At 34.6% G+C, this 27,201-nt stretch overlaps 1 protein-coding gene across 1 annotated transcript; it reads left to right on the forward strand.

The window, feature by feature from the left end:
• The first annotated feature begins 18 nt into the window (after positions 1-18).
• Positions 19-27,126, forward strand: ARL5B (ADP ribosylation factor like GTPase 5B). Its single transcript, XM_067702737.1, has 6 exons — positions 19-373; positions 12,341-12,401; positions 13,981-14,128; positions 16,524-16,607; positions 17,924-18,075; positions 20,678-27,126. The coding sequence occupies exons 1-6, from the start codon at positions 325-327 to the stop codon at positions 20,724-20,726; spliced, it is 543 nt and encodes a 180-aa protein (XP_067558838.1). The 5' UTR covers positions 19-324; the 3' UTR covers positions 20,727-27,126.
• Positions 27,127-27,201: the final 75 nt, after the last annotated feature.

The raw sequence follows: 27,201 nt of genomic DNA on the forward strand, positions 1-27,201 counted from the left end.
GGTCCTGGGATCCGGAGGGGAGGCGGAGCGGAGGCGGGGCTTGAGGCTGGTTGAGGCTCTGGTGGGTAGGTGGGTTCAGACCGAAGGGACTACGGGTCGGCGTTGGGCTCAGTGGACTCGAACAAAGGCCTCTCGGGCAGGGACTTGGCACGGCGTTTTCTGACGGGTAGCTGAGCGGCCGATCGCGGCTTCTCCGCCAACCAGTGCTGTCGCCGCGTGGTCCCAGTCTGCTTCTCCTTGGTTCCCCACGGCCAGCGCCGCGGTGGGGGGCCCGGCGCAGCGGCACCTGCTGCTGAGGGAACCCCGTGGCCCGCCCAGGTGCTCATGATGGGGCTGATCTTCGCTAAACTGTGGAGCCTCTTCTGTAACCAAGGTGAGAAGGATGGAGCTGCGCAACGGCTCGAATCCGAGGCAGAGGTCTAGCCGCCGAAGGGGACAGCCGAGGGGAGACAGGTTTCTAGGTGGACACAAACGTTCTGAGACTCAGAGAAGTGACTTAGTCGAGGAGGTGGGTAGAAACTCACTATTTTAGGCTGGAAGAAGGTGCAACGTGATGGTTGGGAGAAATGGAATGTCAGAAGAGGGGGCATTTGGTGTCCCTGGATCCAAACCAAGAATTTGGGGATTTTAGAGAAGGAAAGCGGAAAGCACCTAATGATACCCGGAGGCACTTGGAGGGCCTTTTCCATCTCTATTAAGCATCCTAAGTCTTGCCCCAGGATAAGTGTCCACCCAGAAAGCAATCAACTTTTTTTTTTTTTTAATTACTAATGATGCTTTGTTTTGCGCCCTGCTCTTTAAGCCAGTGCGCCTTCACGTTCTCTCTGATTTCGCCTGCTTTCCAGGACTCGGGAATGAGTTGTCCTATTGAGATACACCAGTTTCTGGAAATCTTCGTCTTAAACCCTTCATTCCTTTCTTCGATGTTGGAAAACGAAATGCTTTTGGTTCTATGTAGGCTATTGCGTATCCGTAATTAGTCTAGAACTGGTTCTGAGACGTCTAAAAGTTGCAAGTCCAAAGGGCCAAGAAGTTGTAAAACCTGTTCTGAGTCAGAGTGAATGAGATGTGATGGCTTCTGAAGAGAGAAAATACCCAGATAAAAAGGGCCGGGAATAGGTAAAGTTTTAGGCATTCTTTTAACAGAGTGTTTTCTCAGTAACTGAAACCAGTTTTAAAACTCAAATAGTTTCATTTTGCATTTAATACCTGGGCGTAATAAAAGTCAGTGTTTTATGATGATACCAATTTGTTACTGCTAATGCGGTATTTTTTCTTTGGATTTAAGAAGTTATGAACAGAATGAAATGGTTTTAGTCACTTGTTCCGTAGGTCGATAAGAATACTAAATAGCCTTTTTCAAGGTTACAAGTTAATAAAGATAGATATATGCATACGCATATACATGTGTGTGTATAAACGAAACTACTGCAGATAGCACTTACCAAGTGATTTCAAAGTGGCCAGAATTTAACTCCATACATTTTTTTCCATATAGATATTATCCATAAATTTAATACATTTTTTTCAGTAGTTTATATTTTCTAATCCTTGTTACATGAATTTACTATGTAAAGCAGCTTTTTAAGACATGTTTAAAAGTATAAAGATTAATAATCACCTGCTTATATTTTCCCATAGTTTAAGAAATAAAACATTACCAAAGTCGTTGGTTCTCCTTGTGTAACTTGTCCCATTCCCTTTTCTCTCCTCTCTGTTTCATTACTGTTGTGTATCTTTTTGTTTTTGGTGTTTTCTTTAGGCTTTCTTAATCAGACTAGAAGGGAATGAAGGATGTAGAGGGAAAATTCGGCAGATGATGAAAGACATTCATGGGCTACTTTTGTAGTCACACAATTGTTTAGTCCTCTTAAATCCCCAATACTGTTTAGAATTTTTCTTTCCCTTTAACTTCCTTATTGAAAATTTAGAACTACATAGTGGTTATTCTGTCATTTTATTCCCATTTATTCATGCAACTAACATTTAGTCATAGGCCATAACCCAGTCATCAGAGTTAGGCCTAAGAGACGCAAAGGTTAAAATACAGAAAAGTTACATATAACTTGCTCTCAAAGTACTCAAGAATCAGTAAATGATACAGATTGGGGAAAAAAAAGATGTAGCATGGTAAATTATTTCACAGGTATGTATAAAAGCATGGTGATGGTCAACAAGAAGGAAGTGATTAATTTTTTCTCAGGTGATTCCTGGAAGACTTTACAAAAAAAGGTATACTTGGACTTTAGCGATAAGTAGGTGTTTACAAGGCATGCTATGTTATTCTAGGCAGAAGGACTAATACGCAAATGGGAGAGGAATGAAATAGTTTGGTGCATTGAGGGAAGCTGAAAATAGTTTAGTTTGGCTGTATTTTAGTTTGCCTGTGGGGGAGTTAGAGGAGATGAGGTTGGAGAGGTAGCTAGGAGAACCAGATCACAGAGGGCCTTGTGTGTAGACTAAGATGTTGAACTGCAAGCCATGGGAGCCGAGCCATTAGAGTTTGGTCATGTATGTTGTTTTAAAGCAGGGGAATAATGTGATCAGATTGATACTAGTCCTGTATTTTTACTTTCTATATGTATCACCTGACAATCTCAGCATTTTCCATTTTTACCACTGTGACACATCTAATCCAGTGATTAGAGTGACACATCTAATCACTCAGTCTTGGTCGCATAGTATGCCCAATGCCCCACCTCAGAGCAGTTAAATCAGAATGGGGTGGAGCGCCGTGGGCATCAATGCTAAGATGACTCAAATGTACAGGCAGAGTTGACTACGGCTTATATTACCTTAAATACTCCTTTCCCTTATCTTTCTTCCAACATTTTTCCCTGTAGTATTTTAGAGCACCAAGCATCTTCTTATAAATTTGATACCTTTCTGGGAATAAGTATACTAAAAGCATGTATCCTCTAGATAAAGCTGTTACAAACTACGTTCTTAGTCTCTGTGATTTTGTATTGCTTGATTTTAAGCTAGAAGACTGATTACTTCAATGCACTTATCAATTGAAGGAAATAATTTCAAATCTGATTATCTTTTTAGACATTATTGTATATATCTTTGTGTTTGTTTATGTGTGTTGTACAGGCATACCTCAGAGATATTGTGGGTTCGGTTCCAGACTACCAAAATAAAGCGAATATTGCAATAAAACAAGTCACACAATTTCTTTTGGTTTCCCAGTGTATATAAACGTTATGTTTAGGCTATACTGCAGTCTATTAAATGTGCAATAGCATTATGTCTAAAAAACAATGTACATATCTTAATTTAAAAATACTTTATTGCTAAAAATTGCTAACTATCATCTGATAGCGCAGGGTTGCCACAAACCTTCAATTTGTATAAAACGAAATATCTGCGAAGTGCAATAAAGTGAGGTTATGCCTATATAAAATACATACGTGTATATCTATCTTTAGATTCACCTCAGAAGTTGAGCGTTCCTTTTTTTTAAACTTCTTTTTAAACTTTCATAGACCTTGTTCTTTTTCTGTCAGTTATTTCTTGTTTTATCCAGACTTAAGAATGAATGGAATATGATTTTAATTGTAGTTCATTTTCAGAACCAAAAACAATGACATTTTAACTTAATTTCATTATCTCATCATTTCTTTCTCATTGGTGAATTTCATGGTATCATTTTGAGCACTGATATCCAATTTGTATGTCATCGTTATTGTTCTTCACTTCTGATGGCTTACATCTGATGTCTCCTGTTAGTATTCTGCTCTTAATTCTGTTCTTTTTGCTAGTTTCAAACACACCAAACTTAAACTTACCACTGTCTGCTCCCTGTTTTCCAGAACCCACTTTATTCATACCTTCAAATGGTTCAGACTTCTGATCAAATGTCACTCCTCAGAGAGCCCTTTCCTCCCCGACCACTCTTACCTCCCCAACATTCAGTCGCTATGTTTTAACCCTTTGTTTTTCTGAGTAACGTTTATCACTACCTGTAATCATATGATAAGTTTATTTGTTTACTTGTTGTCTGTTTCAATAGAAATAAACTTCTTGAGGCATGAACTTTGTCTTATTCGCTGTTGTATCCTCATTACAAAAGCTTTTGTTCAATTTTTTGTTTTGTTTTTCAAACATAAAAAGTTTATATTGAAGTAACAAATACATATTCTTTTTTAAAAGTTACATAATGCTAAAGTCTGAAAATGATGTGTGTTCGTCAGATCTCTTTAATCTCTTAACTTTTTTCCCAGCATATACTTCCACATTTCTGGATAATATACGTATGTGGAAATTTTAAACACTGTAATTTTTTTTTTTTTAAGAATTGAGATATAAATCAACATATAACATTATATTTGTTATCCCAGTATAATATTTTGGCTTAATCCACACTCTTTTCATTTTTGTGACTATAAAGTTTTGTTACTACTGAGCCACAATGTGCTGTAATTATGTTTCCCTTTTTTCTACAGCTTTTTCCCCCCTAGAGTAAATAATCATATCTCATTGCCTTAGTTTTCTTTGTACATTTGGCTAAGTCATTTCGTGCCATCCAAAAGCTCTCTGTACAGTTTACACACATCACAACTATCAGATGATTTATCCTTCCTACCCGCCCTCTCAGTATTCCATCCTGCTCCAAATTGGACCTGTTTTTCCTCTGTGCCCGCCACACAGCTGTTCTGGACTTGTCCTTGCTATCTATCATTCTAGGAATTTCCTTTGCTTTTCTGTCTTATTAGAACTTAACGTTTTTCTTGCTTTACTCTTACTTTGATGAAGTACATCCTTCAGAAGTTTCCTGAAAAGTTGCCCAAAGTGGTCATTTTTTTGTGTGATTCCAAATATCTGAAGATATATTGGTCTGTCCTCACTTTTGATTTATAATTGGGCTGGATATAGTTAAGTTGAAAACGTTTCTTTCAGAATTTTGAAGGTACTGTCATTGTCCTCCAGCTTCCAGTGTTGTTGTTAAGACCAGTATCATTCTTTTCTGATTTTTTTCCCTCTCTTTGTAGTAGATATTAGAATTTTCCATTTATCCCTGGTATTTTTAAATTTGAAAGAGGTGTGCCTTGTTGTGTCTTCATTCATTGGACCTTTTCAACACAAAGTTGCACCTTTTTCCATTGTAGGAATTCTTTCCTTCCTTCATCCCTCCCTCCTTCCCTCCCTCCCTTCCTTTCTTAAATTTAGGATTTCTTCCTCTACTTTTCTGGAAATATTATTGGTCATATGGCACTAAATTGATTATCAATTATCCTTTTCCATTTTTCTGGCTCTTTTTTTTGGAGTCCTGGGATATTTCCTTTGTCTTCCAATCCTATTGACTATTTTCAGCTATCATAATTCTAATTTATAAAAACTTTTTATTTGCTACATTTTTTTATTCTTGTGGCGTTGCTTCATAATGCTATGTCTTCTAAGTGTCTTAGTTTTTTTGTTTGTTTGTTTCTATTTATTTTTATATTAGCCCTTCACACTGGAAGCTTTCCCCATAGATCTGTTATAAGTAATTCCATGCATGAATATACCACAGTTGTCTATTCATTTGCATCATGATGAGTTATAATATTGTGAAACTGTTAGATTGTTTTCTAAAGTGGTTATACCATTTTTATACTTTCACCAGCAACATTTGAGGCTTCGTTGCCAGTATTTTAATTTTAGCTATTCTGTTGGATGTGTACTGTTATTATCTCATTTTGGTTTTAATTTGCATTTCTGTGATGATTTTGGGGTGTTAAACACTTCTTCATGTGCTAATTGGCCATTTGTGTATCTTCCTTTGCAAAATGTTCAAATCCTTTGCCAGTTTTTTTTGGGGGGGGGTCAAAAAAGTTATTCTTTATAATTATTTCTATATCCCGGAATTGAGTCTTTTGTCAGATATGTTTTGTGAATATACCCCCATCCCCACCCCCAGCCTGTGGCTTCCCTATTCATTTTATTAATAGCGATTTTTGCTGAGTGGAAGTTTTTGGTTTTGGTGAAGTCTCAATTTCTCTCTATATTATTTTTCTTTAATGGCTGTTACTTTCTGTGTCCTGTTCCTTTCATCTAGAAGCTTTAGCTTTTATGCTTAGGTCTGTGAGCCATCTCAGATTATTTTGAGGTTATGATGTGAATAGGGGTTGGGCTTCATTATTTTTTTACGTGGATATCTGCTTGTCCCAGTATAATTTACTGAAGACTTTTCTTTACCAGTGAATTACTTTGGAGTCTCTGTTGAAACTCAGATGATTCTTATCTCTATACTTTCTCTTCTCTTGCAGTGACTTCATGGTAAATTTTAAAGGTGGTGTCAGTCCCATTTTTGTTTTGTTAATCTTTTCAGAGAAAAGATTTTAATTTTCTCTGTTTTCTAATTTACTAATTCTTGTTGTTTATTTCCTTCCATCTGCTTACTTTGAGTTTGCTTTACTCCCCTCCCCCCACCTTCTTAAGGGTTAGCTGGGTGTCATTGTTTCTGTTTCTTTTTCCTTTCATATATAAACATCATTGTTTTTGTTTCTTTTTCCTTTCATATATAAACAGCTGGCTGTAAATGTTCCTCTTAAGTACTGCCTTAGCTTTATTCCATAGATTTTAATATATTGTATTTCATTCAGTTGGAAACATTTTAAAAATTGTTTCTTTTTAATTTCTTCTTTGAACTATGGCTTATTTATGAGTGTTGTTATAGTTTCCACATACTTGTTTTTCTTGATAGATTATTTTTGGTTCCAAATTTAATTCCATTGTGGTCAGAAACATGCTCTGTAAGCTTTCCTTTTTTTCTTCCCCCCAAATTTATTGAGACTTTCTATAGTTCATCTAAATGGTCTGTTTTGGTGCATATACCATTTGCGCTTGAAAAGAATGTGCATTCTGCATTTGTCTGCAATGTTCTATAAATGTTTATTAGCTTAAGGTGGTTGTTAATTTTGTTTAGATATTTTATATCTTTATGTGCATCTCTTATAGAGAGCATATGTTGGGATCTTGTTTATTTTGTCTAGTGTGAAATTCTCTCCCTTTTAATTGGAATGTTTATCCGATTTATTAGTGTGCTTAGATTTATGGCATGGTGAAATATTAAGGTATACTGTTTTACCATTTGTTTTCTGTTTGTCCCATCTGTGTTTGTTTTGTTATTACTCTATTCTTCCTTTCCCACTTTCTTTTGGGTTGACTGTTAAATTTTTTAAGAATTCTATTTTAATTTATTTATTGACTTTTTAAGCAATTCCTTTTCACATTATTTTTATGGTTCTTCTAGGGATCACAACATGCGTTCTTACCTTTTTGCAGTCTACTTAGAGTTAATAATGTAACACTTGTAAAGTGTAAGAACCTTGAAACTGTATATGTAATTGCATACTCTCCTCCCTTGTCGTTTATAACCATACAGCTTACATGTTATTTGTATTGTATCTACATATGTTATAAACTGCACAATACAGTGTTATAATTTTTGCCATAGACAATCACATGTTCTTTAAAGTTTTAAGAGAGGGTAAAATTTTCTCTTATATTTACCCACATTACTATTTTTCATGTTTTGAATTTCCATCTTGTGAATTTCCTTTCAAGCGGAAGAACTCTACCATTTTTGTAGTGTGGTTTTGCAGGTAAATGAATTCTCTTAGTTTTCTTTTATCTGAAAATGTCTTTTTTTCCCTTCATTCCTGAAGTGTATTTTTGCTGAAAATAGCATCTTGGGTTGATTTTTTTTTTTTTTTAACTTCATAGGCCTGTAATTTCTTTATCTGTAAAATATGCAAGGTGGCCCAGGTCAGTAGTTTTGTGCATTTTTGGAGACCTGGGTTCCTCAAAGTTGCCATATAGGTAACACATTTGTTGATGAAGAAGTGGGAGAGAAGGAGTAGATCTCACGTTCTGCAGTCTCTTCTAAGCTATGGTATTTTATGATTCTATAATAAGTATAATATAAGACAGAGTTTTTTATAGCTCTCCTTTTTCTTTCTTTTTGTTCTCTCCAAGAGGCAGACTGCTCCTCGTTGCTGTCCAGGACTTCAGGTCTCAGGTTGTGACATCACATCCTCTGACATTTTACTACCTACCTATTGCAATAATGCAAACTTATTTTCTGTAAATGCAGTATTTCAAATTTTAAGTCACCAGATTTGGCATAGGGCATTTTTATTTGTTTAGTTATATAGTTGTTTACATATTCTGTGTTCACATAGGGCTTGTCCTCATTATATAACAATTTTAGTGCAGGTATTATGTATCTAGAAGGTAGCAATCCCTATTTCATGATATTTGGGTGGCTATCTTATATCTCAAAATTAAAAGTTAGTCATTTTGTCATATATTTTAACAATATCCAATTTTAACATGATAAAATAAATGTTAACATATTATTTCACAGTTTATTAACACTGCCAATATTTAGTGCTTCTCTAATGCTTTTCTCATGTGAGTCTGTTTTCATTGTTTGGTATTCTGTACTAAAACTACAAATTCTATTTGTTTGGTATCTGTACTAAAACTACAAACTGAGTTTATAAAAAAAACTTTTTTAATTGGGTAAAGGGAGAAACTTTTTTTTCTTGTTGTTTTTCTTTTACTTATTTTTTTTCAATTTCCTTTTTCATCATTTTTCTTGTTAGCCATTTAACCTGTATTTGTCTACAAGCCAGTGAGCTTACTAATTTGCTTTGAAGCTTCATCCTGTAAAGGCATGTCTTTATGCCTTCCCTAAAAAAAAAAAAAAGAAAAGAAAAGAAAAGTAAAGCCGGCTTTTAAGGAAATCCAAGAGAATAAACACCAAAGCCAAGCCAATAGAGAAACTTATGTGTAAACACTTGGTCAAAATTAAACAAAAGCTCTGTGATGAGCATTCCTTCATTTGATGTAAATAAACTTGCTTTGTGTTGGGCTCTGGAGATGCATCATTAGTAACACTGGAAATACTCTTCTCACACCTTTGTTATGAGGAGAGGTGCAGCTTGGTCTCCTAGAAGAGATTTCTCATGAAATAAGATGCCCAAAGTGACCATCTCGTGGTGTGCAGACACTTTTAAAACATTTGGATTCCTTATAACTCTGATTCTTATGGTAATGCTTAACCCAAAATTATTTAGCTATCCACAAATCATCTTAAATTGTACACACCCCATCCCCAACACGCACATTCCTACCCCTAAGCATGGTCAGCCTATTACTCTAACGTCATATATTTTTTAATAATGCTATTGGTAAACATTGGGAAAAAATAAATTTTCTATAATTACATTTGTGAAGTCCATTCTAAATAAAGAATTTAGTATTATCCATGTTATAGTTTGCCCTCTTTAAGGTTAACTGAGAAATAACTGTTTCAGTCCGTCAACTAAATATTTTGTTTTCATGGAGAGTAATTTGAAGAGTTGGAAATTAAGAATATATGGCTTAGATATACATATTGAAGAGCAGTTGAAGTTGTAAAAGTATACAATTGTATAATTTTCTCCTCATAACTTTAGAAATTTCAATTTTAGTGAAATGGAAATCTCTGCTTCCTGCTCTGTAAATAAAAATGATGTTAAAACGTTTCATGTTTTTCTCAGTGGCAGCAATTCACAATTTGACCTTTGGCATAAAGCCTTTCTCACCTTAATTTGAGACTGACTTGAACCATAACTGATATATTTTGAAAGTTTTTTTTTAACCTATTAGATAAATACATAATAAAACCATCTTTCCACATCTGCTTTAGTTAATTATGACAGGCAAAGGAAATTGTTTTTATCAAAGCTACTCTATAGGAAATCACTCTGACAGTTACATAGCTTAGTTGATCTTTTGTGTTTCAGTACATAAGATAAGATTTGTATATGGCCTGTTGATTATGCCCAACCAGAAAGACAGCAGTACAGAACAAGCACCCCTGTGTCATGTTTTTCAAGCATGAGGGCCCCCTTTTAACATCAAGTAATATGCACTACTGTGTGATCATAGTTATGCTTTTGGTATGTATTGATGTGAACATTTGATAGAGCACTGTGATTCAATAATACCTTCAAGAAACTTTATACTTACTTAATCTAGATACCACTTGGGGACATTTAAAGCAACATTAATTTTATTTTCAATAACAAGAGAATATGTGTCACCTTCCATATTTTTCTCATTGTTCCTTGAATAGGTAAAAACTTTAAAAACATTTGTGAACTGAATGAAGTCTTTGGTCACTGACATACTCAAGTAGCAGCTAAGTACAACAGAGGCATTTGAAAAAAGAAGGAAGAATTACAGTTGTGCATAGAGTACAAATAGCTTTTATTTTGTACTTGGTTTTTTAGTAAATGCTCTTTGAACTTGACTTTACTCTTATTGTATAGATAATGTTAAAGACAGTTTTCAAAGAAAAGATTTAAAATAAACGTCTGTTTATTTCATGCTTTTAAGCACTTAGCTCTTCCTTTACTGTTACTTTTTTATATAAACTCAATTTTAACATCAGAAGATAGGTCTCAGTTTACCTGAAGGATAGATATACATACTTCATCATAAGACAGAGTTGAAATTTTGTGTTTTGTCTTAATTCCTAGACTTGCCTATCAATGAGGAGGAAAAGTCACCTTAAAAAACCTTAAGTTAATCAAACATTTGAAACTTTAATGAAATTCATACTCTATCTACATTCAGGGTTTGTCATTCCTGACTTAGTTTAAATGGGGGACCAATCTTTCAAAATGATGCATTATTTATGAGTTTTACCATCACAGGCCTTCAGTACTGTGATCATCATTATAATACAAATGTGAAGCCAGGGGCAGGCACGTTTGAAAATGGCCCTGGTGTTCACTTGAGTTCAACAATGATGGTACTACCTGGTACTATCTTTCCATTCCCTCCTCCCAGCAGGAGTATCTGCACCCAGGTTGAGATTACCTTTATACTAGTGGCTTCCTACTCAAGCCGCTGGGACCACGTGGTCTCCAGATCGTGGGTGGGTGGAGTTTCCAGCTGTCACCAAAATTTCACCAAAATTTAGAATGTTTGTTCCTCCACTGGTAAGAGTGCTCTCATTCTCACACTGTAAGGGACAGAAACAGGGCAACACTTCGATTGGCTCCATTAGAAATTAGGGGATACAAATCAAAAGAGTCAGAAAGAGAGAATGATACTGAGTTATAATAAGCAAACAAGTTTTATTTATTTTTTTACAAAGTAGCTCCTGCCATAGTGAAAACAGCCCTCCCAGAGGACCATGTCATTTGTCCTGCATTAATATAGACAGTGCCTACAGCATGCAGGTCATGAGAAGATAGAAAGATGGTTTGTCATATAAGAACTTGTCTGTGAACTATGGCTCCTCTTTTTGACTGATGTAATATTGATACTTTAGGAATATCAGCTGATATTTGATTAGATGTATAATCAGAATTTTGATATTCATCAGAGGTTAACAAGAGCAGCAGGGATCTGGTATGAAATGTGTCAGATTCACTACAAATCAGTTGATTATGTGCAGAGGTTCTTATGGTGACTTCCTTGCATACCCTGCTGAGTTTCACTAGTAACTTTTTAAGCATTCTGTCCTGGGGAAAAGGAATCTTCAATATATTCTGTATAGTTTAAAATCTAGAAAAGATGACCTGTGAGTTCTAAGGATGTTTCAAAATATCTACCAAGTAACAGAATAATTAGATGGGCCTTAAAAATCCTTATGAAAGAAATGATACTTTTAGCCGATGGCACCAGAGGAGGGAACTGAAGAGGTTTTTGTTGTATACAAAGAGTGAAAACAGTATCTGCTCAAAAGAGGTATAAAACCCAGATTGAAAAAGCCTTGAAGACTAAGTAATTGCTTATTTATCTGTAAATTAATGGAAGGAATGAAAACTGGTTGAAATTATGTGCCTTATTATTGACAGGGAAAACTCTTTAGTTTTATGTTTTCAATTGTATTTTAAAGTGAAAAGAAAAAATCTTGGTACATTTAGGTAGGAAAACGTCTGGCTGTAAAAACAACTTGATAAAAAGCTAATGTGATTGGTAGAGAGGGCAAGCAGGTGTGTAAAACACTTTTATTTTTACTTACATTTTAAGTCATAATGTCTCATCAAGTTTAGTATTTGGGTTTTTCCCCCCAAATTCAGCAAAAGTGACAAAGTTCTCTTGTGCCTCCCTCTTAGCCATCTCCCTCATTCTTTTATAAGAGATGGATAGAGAACGTCCTAATAGATTGCCTCACTTAAGGCAAGTAGCGTTGACATCATGAAGTTCTCTTTATTTCCGGTATCTTATTCCAGGAGTAAATATCCAGTGAATGATTCTCATTAGAGGGCTAACTAATAATCATTGTTGAAAGCATGTAATTGAAGTATGCAGCAGTGTTAAATGCTTATGGTTTGCTTTCTTTTTGTAGAACACAAAGTAATTATAGTGGGACTGGATAACGCAGGGAAAACCACCATTCTTTATCAATTGTAAGTATGGGTGTTTATTTAAACAGTTTTTATTATTTTTGTTATTGGAGCTAATTTTGTATCATTAATGAGATACCATTATAATATAATGGGAAAACTTAAACACATGGTTTTGTGCTTTACCAAACACAAAATTTATTAAAAAGTGAGTAAGGTAAACTGCCATATGTTTGCTACAGTCAAAAACACTCATCTTTTTCCAGCCTTGAAAGAAAGAATTAATATTAAACTAAAAATAAATGAAGCACACATTCTAGTGCTGGAAGGAAGGAATAAAGTACATTTTGCTTAGTTCTTCCCCCTCTGAAGTCCATGTAAAATAGACTGATATCGATCTAGGAAGCTATTGCTACTCTCCTGACTAATAGTCCTGGAATTCTTTAACATACCCAGACTTGTCAAATCAAAAGAAATGAAGATCGCCCCTGAAAATATTGCTTTGGTAGCTTGCAACAGAAAGAGGCTTGAGACTTTCAGAGAAATACATTAATACTTTAAGGAAATTTTTTAGCAGCCACTTGTCAGACAACCTCCCATTATCCTTTCAGTGCCAATGAAATGATCCTTGTTAAACAGTGGAAATGGATCTGTGTCCCAGGCATTTAACAAATAGTTATGAAATACAGTGCTCCATTGTGTGCTTCTTACCTCTTCCCACCTCATCTTAAGTACATCAGCTGGCAGCTCTCCAGAAGTACTTCACTTAAGCAGTGCTTAATGTTTTTTTCAGCTACTCTGCTAAAAAGCCACAAACTTATGGCTTGTTGTTTCAGAGTTGAATAACTACTCGTTTTTCTTTAAAACATTCATTCATTGGCCATTATGTAATTTAATATGACACAGCCTTTGGACATTAGAAATGAACATTTCAGAAACCTGTCATCATTGTTGAAATAATTTTGCCCACAGCTTCAAAAATACATATATTAAACCCAAGGGAGAGTTGCAGACTTCTTCCAACATAGTACTGACATGTTATAGGCAAATATGTATTTGTTGAATTAATTAATGTAGCTTAACCAATGAGTATGATAATACATGTGATATGAGCATCAGTGTTCTAAATAACTTTTCATTTGCCCATAGACTGTAGTTTTCGTTAATAGGCATGCACTGATTTTTATGGTTGAGTTAAGTGTCTTTTCTCACATAGACAGTCTTTAAAATGATAGCCTACTATTCAGTGGTTACTACCTTGCAAGTGTTGATGACACAGTCCCCTGGAAACTTGCTCTTTCAGGATGGGGGATTGGTTCTGCTCTAACCGATAACAGGGCATGGGGTTATTGGCATTTTGGCCACGAAAATGCAAACTCACACCACACAGTTCCCTTCTGTCCAGATCAAGCCTGTAGTTTATTCCATTAAAAGAACAAAAAAAACTGCCTTTCTTCAGGAGTTGTTCTTTGTCTAGGTATTTGTCTGCACAAATGTTCTCCAAGGTTCTAGTTTTGTTGCTAGCGATTACCATCATTGGTGCAGGTAAGGAAGGTTGATTCGTATAAAAACACAGAGATAAAACTTGCTTTAGGTTCTCAAGATTTACAAAAGAGTTTTTATGGTGTCTGTCTTTTAACAGCTTAATGAATGAAGTGGTTCATACATCTCCAACCATAGGAAGCAATGTTGAAGAAATAGTTGTGAAGAACACTCATTTTCTTATGTGGGATATTGGTGGTCAAGAGTCACTGCGATCATCCTGGAACACGTATTACTCAAACACAGAGGTATACTAAAGTTACTTCCGAATTTGAATGAAAAGAACTAAGGGGTAAACCCAGAAGACAGATAGGCTGTACATAAGGCATAGTGACAGTTCCCTTTTAATAAGATCGTTTTTTGTAAGGAATTTGAGGTTTTCAAATAAAAGAAAAAAGGCAAGTCAGAAGAGTAATGGGAGCTATTATTAGTGGAGTGCTTACTGTTGTCAGGCTCTCTCAATTCATCCTCAGGGCAATACTATAATATCTCCATTGTTGGAGAAAGCAGACACTAAGATAAATTATATAACCTTTCCCAACTTTATAAGAGGCCCTAGTTAGTTAGAGGAGGAATAAAATACTTTAAGCATAATTTAATATAGGATTTTCAAATAACATGAATTGCACATTCAAATTTTTGGTGAGATTATAATTAAAAAGCAGATGATTTGCAAGCCATCCCCCTAGCATTCTTTGTCACTTATTTTCATCATTGGAGTCGACCCGGGGAACAAATCTGGAATATCTTCTATATCTGTTTTTATTTCTTCTCAGATTTTTTTTTTAAACCGCAGTGCTATTGAGAGAGGTTTATCTTCAGGAATACTAATGCACAATTGCATCCATAATTTTGCTTTACAAAGAGGTACCAAACCAATTACTTTTTCTATAATGAAACCTCTTAAAATTTGAGGTTTTTTTTTTTTTTTTTTGAGGGGGATTGCGGAGGAGGTGGAAGTGTTGATGCAAGGAATTTTTGGTGAATAAGTTGCCTTTTAAAATAAAAAAACATGTATTTCTCTAGATTTACATTGTAATAGCCTATGTGTATGTGTGTATATATTCCAGTGCAGTGTATGACTGGTCAAACCAGATGGCATATCATAGATAAGCAGCAGCTGTGGCAGCACTTAATTTTTTTTCTATTTGCGGGGGAGGATAGGTTGGTAAGCTAATATTTATGGTTATAGGTTAGTTTAATATATATTCCTACAGTAAAATAACGTTCTGAAACTAAAATGTGTTAGAGAGTAAGGGAAGAACAACATTTTAGCATAACTGTTGTTATTTTTTCAGAGCTCAGAATTAACCCCAAGTGTGAAAAGACCAGTTATCTTTGGTGAATAGGTCAAAGTTGGTTCTAACTGATCCCTGTATATTGATAGCATTACTAAATGGTAGTTTTTTGAAATTGTCAACACTCTAGAAGATTTCACATGGGTCCAGAAAGACATACATTGTTAGTGATGCCATTTATATGAAATGTTCTTATAAACTATTTCTACAAGAATATCAAAATTACTACAAAGATCCTTTGACCTTTCATGTAGCACACCAGCATGGCACATAGCATTTGCAGTCTTAGATTCCAGGTAGGGATCTAATCTATGTGGTGTTTCTCCGACCACTTTGTTCACCCTACTTACCTCGCTTCTTAAATTCTTTGCATGGAGGCATCATCCAAAAGCTGAAATGTCTCCCTTTTAATACAGCAAGTTACAGTTGTTGACTAATTTCTGACATCTTCCTCTCATTAACTTACAGAGTTACTTCCCCATATTCTGTCTATTCTGACTTTTCCATGTTTCTTATATTTATCCCCTCTATTTTCTTTCCTTGTATCTCTTTCTAAGCCCTTGTTAGTTTATATTCAGGTTACTCTAGTTGTCTCTTTCCCTAATTGTAGTCATTTGAACAATCTGATTCTACCCTTCCTGTCTGTTTACTCACTCCTATAACCCTCAAAACCATTTAATCTCATTTCTTAACTTTTTCTTCTGCATAAAATGTTCAATTTAGGGGCCCTTTCTCATTGTATCTTCTTATTTTTCTTATCAAAGATGCTTTTTTTTTTTTTTTTTTTTTTTGCGGTACCCGGGCCTCTCACTGTTGTGGCCTCTCCCATTGCGGAGCACAGGCTCCGGACACGCAGGCCCAGCGGCCATGGCTCACAAGACGAGCCGCTCCGCGGCATGTGGGACCCTCCCAGACCGGGGCACGAACCCGCGTCCCCTGCATCGGCAGGGGGACTCCCAACCACTGCGCCACCAGGGAAGCCCACTACAGAGTACTTTTAAGTTTTAGTGAAAGAATAAATTACTGTGACTTTCTTTTTAAAAATTACTTTTTTTACCTGCATTTTAAAATAAATCTTAGTACATAGTAGGGCATATTGTATATTCAAACATCACCTTTTCCAGCATGGTTTTTATTTGTTGAAGTTGTGAGTTATTTTTCTTATTAACATTTGGATTTTACTGCTTGATGTGATTCAGTATAATATAAACTCTTTATGATGAAAAAGCAGTGGACCATTTTATAGTGATGATGTCATAATAGAAAGTACTTCTAGCACTTAGAGTAGTTTTGCAGAAAACTTCAACATCCCATTTAATTTTCTTTCTTTTTACTTGTCTTCTAGTTCATCATTCTTGTGGTTGACAGCATTGACAGGGAACGACTAGCTATTACAAAAGAAGAATTATATAGAATGTTGGCTCACGAGGTAAATTTTGAAAAGCAAACGTAAAACAAATGGAGTAAGGTATCTGTACACTGGTTTAGCTTTTTCACAAAGATTAATGTCCTCTGCTGTTGATTATTTCATCATTAACAAAGTTTTATATATCAAATTGATGAAAGTTATGAGGTCAAAAGTTTTTAATACTTTTTCAAACTTAAGAAAACCGAACACATTAATTTGGAGACTAATACCATTACTGAAAATATTTTTCTAGGTTAAAACTACTTAGTCATGCCTTTGAAAGTCTGATAAATTGAGGCAAGAGAAAGGAAAACTTAATGTTTTTTTCCTCCCTACAGTTTATAATAACTGAAAATTCTTTAGTGAATAATTTGGGATCACTTAATTCTAAATAGTTCATATATATGAAAGACTTAGATAATAAAACACATTCATGCACCCACTAGTCAACATAAGATATTAATTATCTTATGAGACCTCTTCAATCTGATTTCCTTCCCTCGTTTCTCAGAGAATCCTAAAAGAATTCCACCATCCTAAAAGTAGTGATTATTATTCCTGTGCGTATCTTGATCTTTTTGCTACATTTTTATGTACTTGTCAGTTCTACAGAATATTATATTTCATGTTCATAAAACTTTATATGATGGTATTGTGTGTGTGTGTGTGTGTGTAATCTTTTTGTAACTTGGTTTTGGAGGGTTTTTGCACAACACTGTGATTTATCCACTGCAGTATGTACAACTTTAGTTCATTCCTTTTAACAACTACATAGTATTTCACTGTAAGAAGATACCACACTTGATCTGTTCTTCTATTAATGAACATTTAAGTTACTTCTAATGTTTTGATAGTATAAACAATTCTGCAGTGAACATTAATCACTGAACTTAGGTTGTACAAAGACTTTAAGTAGTAAGTATTGCCCAGCCCTTACCTTCAGTACTCTCCTTTAAATTTTGGAGAAATTCTGTAGTATTTGGCAGTGTATACTATACTTGCCTATTAGAATAGTGCTCATATAGTTTTAAGTCATTATTTCAGATTCAGGTTTATTTTACTTTTAGTTTGACCCATTTGGCCCAATAGTAGAAAAATAATTTTTTATATCTAGTTTATATTAATCTGTCTTTGTTAGAGTAAATCATTAAATCATGGTTGAGGTCATTTATTTTTATTTCAACAAAATTTTTATATTACATAGTAGTGCCTGATTATTTTAAAGTAGAAAGATTTCATAATAATTGTTCAGTAGGGCATATTTTATCCTCCTGCTTCATTACTTTAATTTGAATTGTGATATTTCACATATTAGAAATATTTCATGTTGATTGCAGGATTTACGGAAAGCTGCAGTCCTTATCTTCGCCAATAAACAGGATATGAAAGGGTGTATGACAGCAGCTGAAATCTCTAAATACCTCACCCTCAGTTCAATTAAGGATCATCCATGGCACATTCAGTCCTGCTGTGCTTTAACAGGAGAAGGGTAAGTACTCATCAGTGTGAGCGGACGTATGACTTCTTTCAAATTTCTTGCAACTTTTTTAGGCCAACTTTCTTTCTTCTCTGAATCTGTTCCATTTTTGTTTTTAAAGATAGTTTTTATATTGTGTCTCAGGCTTACAAGGTTGGAATAATTTTAGTCAATTACTATTGTTAAATTACAATTTAACAAAGTTACTGACAAATTTTTTGTAACATTTCGTGTAAATGGAATGTTTCACCAAAAAAGGGCAAGAACAAACTTTTGAATTAAGTTTTCACAGTCTAGATTTTCAGTTGTTCATTTCTTGCTTTTATCATTCACTAACTGGGAAAAAACTGTAATGTCACCTGAATGAAAGAGGAAGCTTCAAAAAAGTTTCACGTTTTCTGCAAGGGCTTAATTAAGCCTAAACTCCCAGCTTTCCACAAGAGTGCGTCTTCTTTATTATCAGGAGTCATTTTTGGAGGCATGCTTCTAAACAACAAACATTTAAGATAAACGCCATTCTAATGTATTCCTCCTTTCCTAAGAATTTGAGTTTGGACATAGTAGGCCAAGGAGAACCCAGTGTGTTATATATGGTTTACCCAGTTTATTTCTAGGAACTTTTTTTTTTTTTTTTGCGGTACACGTGCCTCTCACTGTTGTGGCCTCTCCCGTTGCGGAGCACAGGCTCCGGACGCGCAGGCCCAGCGGCCATGGCTCACGGGCCCAGCCGCTCCGTGGCATGTGGGATCTTCCCGGACCGGGACACGAACCCGTGTCCCCTGCATCGGCAGGCGGACTCTCAACCACTGCGCCACCAGGGAAGCCCTCTAGGAACTTATTTATCTTCAAATCAAACTGACCTTCTCATTATTTCTCATACTAGAAATAGCTTGTAATATAATAGCTGTATGTTGACTTTTTTGATCTGTACTTTTAAGACTAGGCCATAAGCACTCCATTCTTTAGCATTTAGGAGAGTAGGGTGAAATTCCTGCCGTCTTTCTATAGTGGTTTCAGTTTAGTTAATATTTTTTTTCCATAAATAAGCATTTATTGATTAATAAATCTTAATATTAAACATAAATACTCAGTGCTAGCTCTGGGTTCTGGGAGCATCAAAATGAATAAGATATCATCTGTATTCACAGTCTGATGAATTCACAGTCTGATGGTTCAAAAAAGGGAAACATTACAATAGCCAAGACATGGAAACAACCTAAATGTCCATCGACAGATGCATGGACAAAAAGATGTGGTACATAGTACTCAGCCATTAAAAAGAATGGAATAGTACTCAGCCATTAAAAAGAATGAAATAATGCCCTTTGTAGCAACATGGATGGACCTAGAGATTATCATACTAAGAGAAGTAAGTCAGACAGAGAAAGACAAATATCATATGATATCACTAATATGTGGAATCTAAAATACAATACAAATCAACATATCTACAAAACAAAAATAGACTCACAGATATAGAGAACAGACTTGTGGCTGCCAAGGTTGGGGGGAGGGAGGGAATGAGAGTTTGGGGTTAGCAGAGGCAAACTAATATATATAGGATGGATATATATAGGATGGATAAACGACAAGGTCCTACTGTATATAGCACAGGGAACTATTATATATTCAATATTCTGTGACAGACCATGGTGGAAAAGAATATGAAAACATTTATATATATGTATATATCTGGGTCACTTTGCTGTACGGAAGAAAGTAACACAACATTGTAAATCAACTATACTTCAGTAAAATTAAAATTTTAAAAAAAGGGGAGGGGCTTCCCTGGTGGCGCAGTGGTTGAGAGTCCGCCTGCCGATGCAGGGGACACGGGTTCGTGCCCCGGTCCAGGAAGATCCCATGTGCCGCGGAGCATTTAGGCCCGTGAGCCATGGCCACTGAGCCTGCGCGTCTGGAGCCTGTGCTCTACAACGGGAGAGGCCACAACAGTGAGCGGCCCACATACCGCAAAAAAAAAAAAAAAGAGGGAATCAAGCCAGACAGAGAAGTGTCAGTGTAAAAATGTATACTGCGTGCAAATCTTGGTGCCTCCATCTTCTGGCCATGGAATGGCTGTAGCTCTTTGCACAAGTTTCCAAGGAGGAGGAACAGGGAGGCGGCATCACATCAGGATCAGCAGAGGCCTGATCTGGGCAAGCTGGCTGCAGCGTGGGAGACCTCCGGCTGGTCATTCAGCCACGCGGCCACCATTTTCTCCCGCATCCATTCACCAAGCCACCAAGCACGCAGTTCGACATCCACCGTTCCAGGCACACCTCACCAGTGGGAGCAGAAACCCCCGAACCCCGCGCCCCCAGTTTAGTTAATCTTAAGGCGGGGGTGGGATAGTTAATGGCAAAACCCCCAAAGCTGTATCTTCAAGATGAGACTAAAGCAGTTTCCCACAATTCTCAACTGATTAGTATCATTTTGTTTAGATAATCTTACACTTAGAAAGTCTACTTATTATAGTGTTACCTGAATGTTGGCAGTTAAATGTATGAATAATTATTGTAGAACCGACTTTTGCGTTAAGACTTAAAAATAATAAGTATACTTTCAATTTTTAAGTATAAAGTTTTTCATTTTGAAAATACTTTTTTTGTTTCAGGTTATGCCAAGGTCTAGAGTGGATGACCTCCCGGATTGGTGTGAGATAACTTTTTGCTCGAAAGAGACTCTCTATTTATTCTGTGACATGAACATTTTTCCTAGTACCTTTGGCTGCTAAGGCAGCAGCATGTTTAATTTATAACAACACAAACCTCTATGAGCAACACTTGAATCAAGTGCAGCTGAACTGGAACATAAAAGATTTTTTCTTAACTTTTTTTTTTAATGCACTAATCTTCAGTTGGATGAACATAATGTGTAACTATTTTCAGCAACAGAATTCTTCTGACTGCTTATTCTAATTATTCAACGACTGCCTTGTAAGAAATGTTTATCATATGTTTAATGTTTTCTGAAGTATTGTAATAACTTTAATGACCAGTTCCTTTCATTTCTTGACTGCCCCCTCCCCCCACCAGATAATTATTGGCTTGACAGAGCAGTAGTGGAAATTATCACGTACTGTTTGCAAACTTACCCAGCACTAAATATTTGCTCCCTCTGTAAACTATTTATCTTTTGGGCAGAACTTATTGTAAATGAGAAAGAAATATGCCTAGAAGATATGTATTTAAGGGGGAAGATGAAACATCATGAGAACTGCCTTTAAATGAGTTAATTTCCCCCACATTATTGCAAGTCATGGAATAATTTTAAGTTTCTATTAGCATGGAAATTAAGTAGGCTATTTATCTAAAAGAATTAAGTTCACTTTTCTGCCTGCAGCACAGGATTAGTTTTGGTTAAAAACGAATCAAAATAAAATATTTATTTCAAAGCCCAACTTTGATAGTAAATATTTTGAATAAATCTGGTATTTTTAAGAATGTCACATTATTCAATGCATATATAACAATTGGAAGTTACTAAAGCATACCAGCACTAAAATTAAACCAAGACACTTGGAATATATTTTACTATCAATTACAAACAACTTTATTATCAGCAAAAATTTCAACTATTCCATTTGCAAGGGGCACTGCATCTGCTTTGGGCAATAGCTAAAGCAGGAATACAAACAGTTCATTTTATTTCTTAGAATTTGAAATTCTGTCTATTACAGCATTTCTATCACCAGCAGTATATTACTTAAAAAACCATATGGCTTTCCTTGAATTTGTTAGAGGTTGTAGTGTAATAGGCTTGAAACAACTGACATTTGTATAATTATGCCTCATGTTCTAAGATCTTTTGCTGGATAATAGGAAACGGCTGAATTTAATCATGGCTTTTAGAATATTACTATGAGAATCAAGTTTAATACACTAACAACTTAAAAAAATTTTAAATAGTTAAAAACTCATAATCTAGCAAAAGTATACTTATTGGATAGCATTAAAACATTTTCAAGGCAGTCGTCTACTATGAACAATAATCTAAATAGTGCATACCTTAAGAGGGAGGACAGGTATTGTAATTTTGATCCTCTTTATTTCAAATGTGTGATTTTGCTATTATGAAAGGGATAAAACACACATAGAGAATAATACTTTATTTTTGCAGTATTTTTCTTTCATCTGGGTCAAAAATAGGATTCAGTGTTCATAAGAACATCAGTACCTGTTCAAAAGTGATACTTTAATATTTTTTATCGTAAGTTGGTTTAAATTTTGCTGTTTTCAGTTATACTTGATTTATTCTATTTAGTCTAATTAATTTAGTTGAATGTGGTAGCATTTTTCTGATTTCTGTTTAGTGGTAGCACACCCTGGAACTGGAAATGACCAGAGGAAAGCTTTCTGGGCTTTGGGAAGCAGTTGTTCATTAACCTTGTTCTGAACCTTTTTCTTAGTGATTCTATACCAGGTAGAGGATAAATTTTGTTTTTAATACAATGCATAATCAAGAACATGAGAGAAAAGCAGACATGAATCAATATGGATGCTTTGTGTTGTGTATGTGGTGGTGGGGCAGGAGAAATTATGATAGCACACTTTGCCAGAATTTCTATCTTGGTTGTATAGTTTAGCCATGAATACTGAGGATAATTCTCTGAATTCTGTCCTGAGAAAAATCATATTTAATATTCCTATATTTGTTGTTATTATGAAATCTTTCTTGTATCTAATAAGATTGGCTGGCTCCATTTTCTTCTGTCAAATTATATGGTTATTTTTTTATATTACCGCATCAGCATTATATTGAAAGTGTTAATAGTTGATTGTATTTTGTCAAACTACTAGTATAAACTCAAGTTTTCAATTTGATTTTTAAAATACAATTTATTTTATTTTCTAAATCGTTTTTGAAAAACAGTTTGTTGTTTTTGGATTAGATTTATGTTAGCTGTGTGTTGAAGATGAAATCAACATCCAACTAGGTTTTGTGCCAACGATTGGGAAAAGTTCAATTAGGAAATTCATGTAAGACTTTTAAAAAGTATTTTATAGGTTCTCATTAGATATTTCCTCTTACAGTAATATGAAAACTGATTACCCTTTACTCCAAGAGAATGTTTTGACTCAAGCACGTATCTAACGCTAAAGCATTGATTCTGACATTTATTGAAAATCAACCAGCTATAAGATATTGTCTGATGAAAAATGTAAATTTGTGATTAGTGCCTTTATTCATATTTTGAGATAAGTTCTCAATTTTGTATTATACCTGTTCTTTAGAAGTCCTATTAGCAGGTAATTAATTTAACAATGAAATAGTTCAGCTTTCACCCTCCCTAATCAATCCCTCAATTGCCTAGCGAAGTTTCTAAGTGGTGGAAAGCAGGGGATCCACCCATGTTACTTTCGGGAGGTTATTCTACATTTTGTTTTTAATGTGAAGATGAAGAAACTAAATTTTAACAAACATTTTGTTATAACTAAAATGTAACTGCTACCCTTGTAAGTTCAAGGCATTTTTCTTAATTTTGAACATGTTGCATTCTTCATATTTAAACTCATCTTTCTTATTGAAGCGCATCTGAGAACTCTTTTAGAATTAATAAGCCCTTTTATATGGGAACATACTGCATATTTTGTATTGTTAGTGTAATTTAATTCCTTAAAATTTGAAATAATATATCTATAATCTATTGAATAACACGATTAAATACAAAGTTTTGCTTTTAGGTTCTTTGGTAGTATGCTTAAAGGTATAATTTTATTCTATATTCATTAGAGGAATGATAATAAATTGAAATTTCATTGTTAAAAATCATTTTTGAAATGGATGCTACTTCTGTAGCTGTAGTCATTTTGATTAAGCATAAATTAACTTTCATTACCTATAGCATAAAGAGAAAATAATTATTTTCCTATGGAAACAGTGAGTGATATAGGCAGTGCTGTAAACATTATTCTCTGAAGAGTTATGGGGAGTCACAAGGCAAAGAAAATTTTAAAACAATAAAAGCTTTATTTTAAAAAAAATATTTTTGATGTAGTATCCTAGGACAAATTATAAATGGAATTGTCTCTGACTAGCACTCATTTAATTATTAACTATGTAAAACAATACCAGTAGAAAAAATGTACTGGTATTATACCTAGAATAGATGAATTCCATTGACATTTATCTTTGAAGACCAACTTAATGAGCCTAACTTTTCATCTATGGCTTTGGATCCAAAACATTTCATATCTAGTTCCCTTCTAAAGGATCTTTTATATTTTGTCAGAGTAGAGTCACTTCGAGATACAGCATGATGACTTGTATCCAGTAGAATATTGTGCTGGCTATCTAAAGAAGTAGGTTTGAATCTTAATTTGGCCGTGACCTGTTTTACCTTAGACAATTACTATCGTTCATGGCCTTCCTACTATTTTTCCCATACTGAGGAACTTAAACTAGAGCACCAACACATCTTTTGGCTTTAAAATCCTGAACCTTTATACACTACTACTAAAAACTAAAAAACAAACACAAGAAAACCAAACCAAATGAGGGGAAGACATGTAATATGAAATTACGTTTATTTTTATCTATTATTTGATTCCCACCTCATTATCAATTCATTTAGTATATGAATACAAATAAGAAAACAAAGCATCAACTAGTAACTGCTACTCCACTTACATTGAGCTAATAGTTAATGACAATGCAAATAAGAAAATAAGCCATATTGCTAAGAAGATGATATTTAATCTACTTATAAAACACCAGTGTATATTGGAAATACTCTCTTCTGGAAACTATCTTGCTTGTTTTCCTGGCTTTTACTAACTGGATGCAAGTGGTTAGTTTGTTCAGAGTTTATTGGCTTTAGAGGCTGCCCCAAGCTCCAGTTCTGTTTGACTTTCCAGTAGTGAAAAGGATAGTGCAGTGAGGATGTCAATATTTTACAAATGTCTGTATAAATCTGGAAGTACTTTATATTCAAGGTTAGTTTTTTTCAGTAATGTCTCATCCTTATTCATTTAGCATTATTGTGAAGACTGAAATCTAAAAGCCAGTTTCCCAAAAAGTATTTTTTAAGAGTTTCAGGTAACCAGAGATAAATAGAGAAGGCCAATAAAAATAATCTTTTTTCAGCTACTTTGTTTTAAATTTAAAGTAGAAAAAATATTGTGTTCCACAGACCTAAAATCAGCTTTAAATGTATAAGGTCTAGTGAAATGTTTGGGAAATGTTAATTGGAGATTTAGAGGCATACCTAGAAACAAAAGTCAAAGAACTTGACAGTAAAGATTAATATAAGATAAAAAATCTCCAATAGGAAATTTGAATGAAAACACTGAATTGCCCCCATTCAAGGACTTAAAATTACTAGAAAATTCAGTCTTTTACTATAAAACTGGATGGCCTATATTATTTTTAATGTGACCAAAGGACTGAAGACTGATCAGGTTTCTAGAATTTGGGAGTGTAGTCAGAGAGTGGCACCTTTTGCATTTTTATAAACCAGTAATCTACCTTCTTCCCTAGAAATGGAGAAATAATAAAATGTGCTGTGCATATCTTTTGGAATAGAAAACAAAATTCTAGAAGAATGGAAATGCTCTCTTGCACAAACTTGTAAAATTTTAATTAAAAAATTACCTCATTTTTCAGTCCATACATAAGGTGCTTTGCTCTAGTCTGTGGGATGTTGCACTATCCCATAAAAATCCCCTTCACCCAACCTGTATTTGAAATATGCAAAATTCACAACTAAGAGAGAGCATTCCTTGGAGATTTTGTTTTCTTTTACTCTTGTTTACCACTAGCAGGGCTAACATGGTGTAGCAAATCCACATACTGTCTTCATTAAAGCACATGGGCAAGTGCATAGTCAATATTTAATCAGTTTAATTAAAATCAAGTAAGGGAAAGGAAAAACTCTAAAATTTGATTGATTTTATTATACTGTGAATATATTTCCATCAGTGTTGGTAAGATATCAAATGACCATCAGTTGGTGTTGGTTATGTTTATAATTTATTTGCATATTTTAGCCCTTTTCATAAGAGACTATAATCATTTTAATCTTCTTACATTTTCCTTCAGGAAATGCAGGGATTCTACAGCCCCTGTTTTGTTCTCTTGGAGTAAACTGTTCAGTGTAGTTAGGAAAACTTTTCATTTTGTCTTTTTAAAAGAGTTGAGCTGCTATTTCATTAAAAGTGTGAAATAAAATGACGGTTATGATATTTCCAATTATGTAATAGTTACAAATTTTACCCTATTCATCTATTGTACAGAGCATGGTTAAAAAAACTAAAACTAAAAGCAGTTACAGCCTTGCTCTTGCGATTGTTCTATCAGAATATAATGATTATAATTACACATTGCCATCTTAACATAAATTGGTGCTTTAGAGCATTAAAGAGGAAACAGCAGGCCCTATATACTTCTTGCCTCAGAATGTAAAACTACATTAAAGTGTCTATTTATATTTATGTTCATTTCTTAAGGTTTAAATACAAATTATTGTTATCCATCAAGCTTCAGGCTTTCTGCAAACACTGTAACAATATCTTAGCTAATCAGCTTGGTCAAGTGAAGATGGTGTTAATAAGGCCAAAATTATGAATTGGATCTCTCTGGGGGCCCCCTGGTATCGTACAGAGGAAAAAAATGTCTTTCAGAGCCACAAACTGTGCTTCTTAAACCCAACCAAACAACTGAGATGTGTGCTGTTGGTTCAATATATAAGCATTAATAAAATTAAAAGAACAAACAAATTAATGCATTCACATCATCACTTCTTGAAAGTGGTTCAAAGCACGTTCTTCTAATGGTGGGTTGTTGAAAAGACATGTTTTAAATTTTTAATAACTTTATTACTGTCATAAAATGCTTCTATATGTTAAGTTTAGGTTACTGGTACTCATAATTTTTTATTTCTGCAATTATGCTGTAATGAGTTGCTTGCATGCCTACTTACCCAAGTGAAAGGATGCTGTTTGCTCTGGAATGTTCATCTTTTAGACAGGTTTTGGCTCATTTGCAGTCATGGTGCAATACAGTGTAACATTTGTTTTCAGTCAACAGTTTTATTTTTGTCATAATAAATAATTACTTTTCCAATATGACGTGAACTGTGTTTTTTTTTTTTAAGATAAAATTTGTTTTAACAATCTTGCTGCAAGTGCTAGAAACTCA

This window comes from Pseudorca crassidens, chromosome 1 (assembly GCF_039906515.1).
Source record: "Pseudorca crassidens isolate mPseCra1 chromosome 1, mPseCra1.hap1, whole genome shotgun sequence".
In the NCBI taxonomy this organism is placed as follows: Eukaryota; Metazoa; Chordata; class Mammalia; order Artiodactyla; family Delphinidae; genus Pseudorca; species Pseudorca crassidens.

Bases quoted from the DNA above. Each gene is read 5' to 3' on its own strand.
- ARL5B (XM_067702737.1), top strand. From the start codon at position 325: ATGATGGGGCTGATCTTCGCTAAACTGTGGAGCCTCTTCTGTAACCAA. The intron at 14,129-16,523 runs GTATACTAAAGT...CTTGTCTTCTAG, and splicing joins CGTATTACTCAAACACAGAG to TTCATCATTCTTGTGGTTGA. The intron at 18,076-20,677 runs GTAAGTACTCAT...TTTTTGTTTCAG, and splicing joins TGTGCTTTAACAGGAGAAGG to GTTATGCCAAGGTCTAGAGT.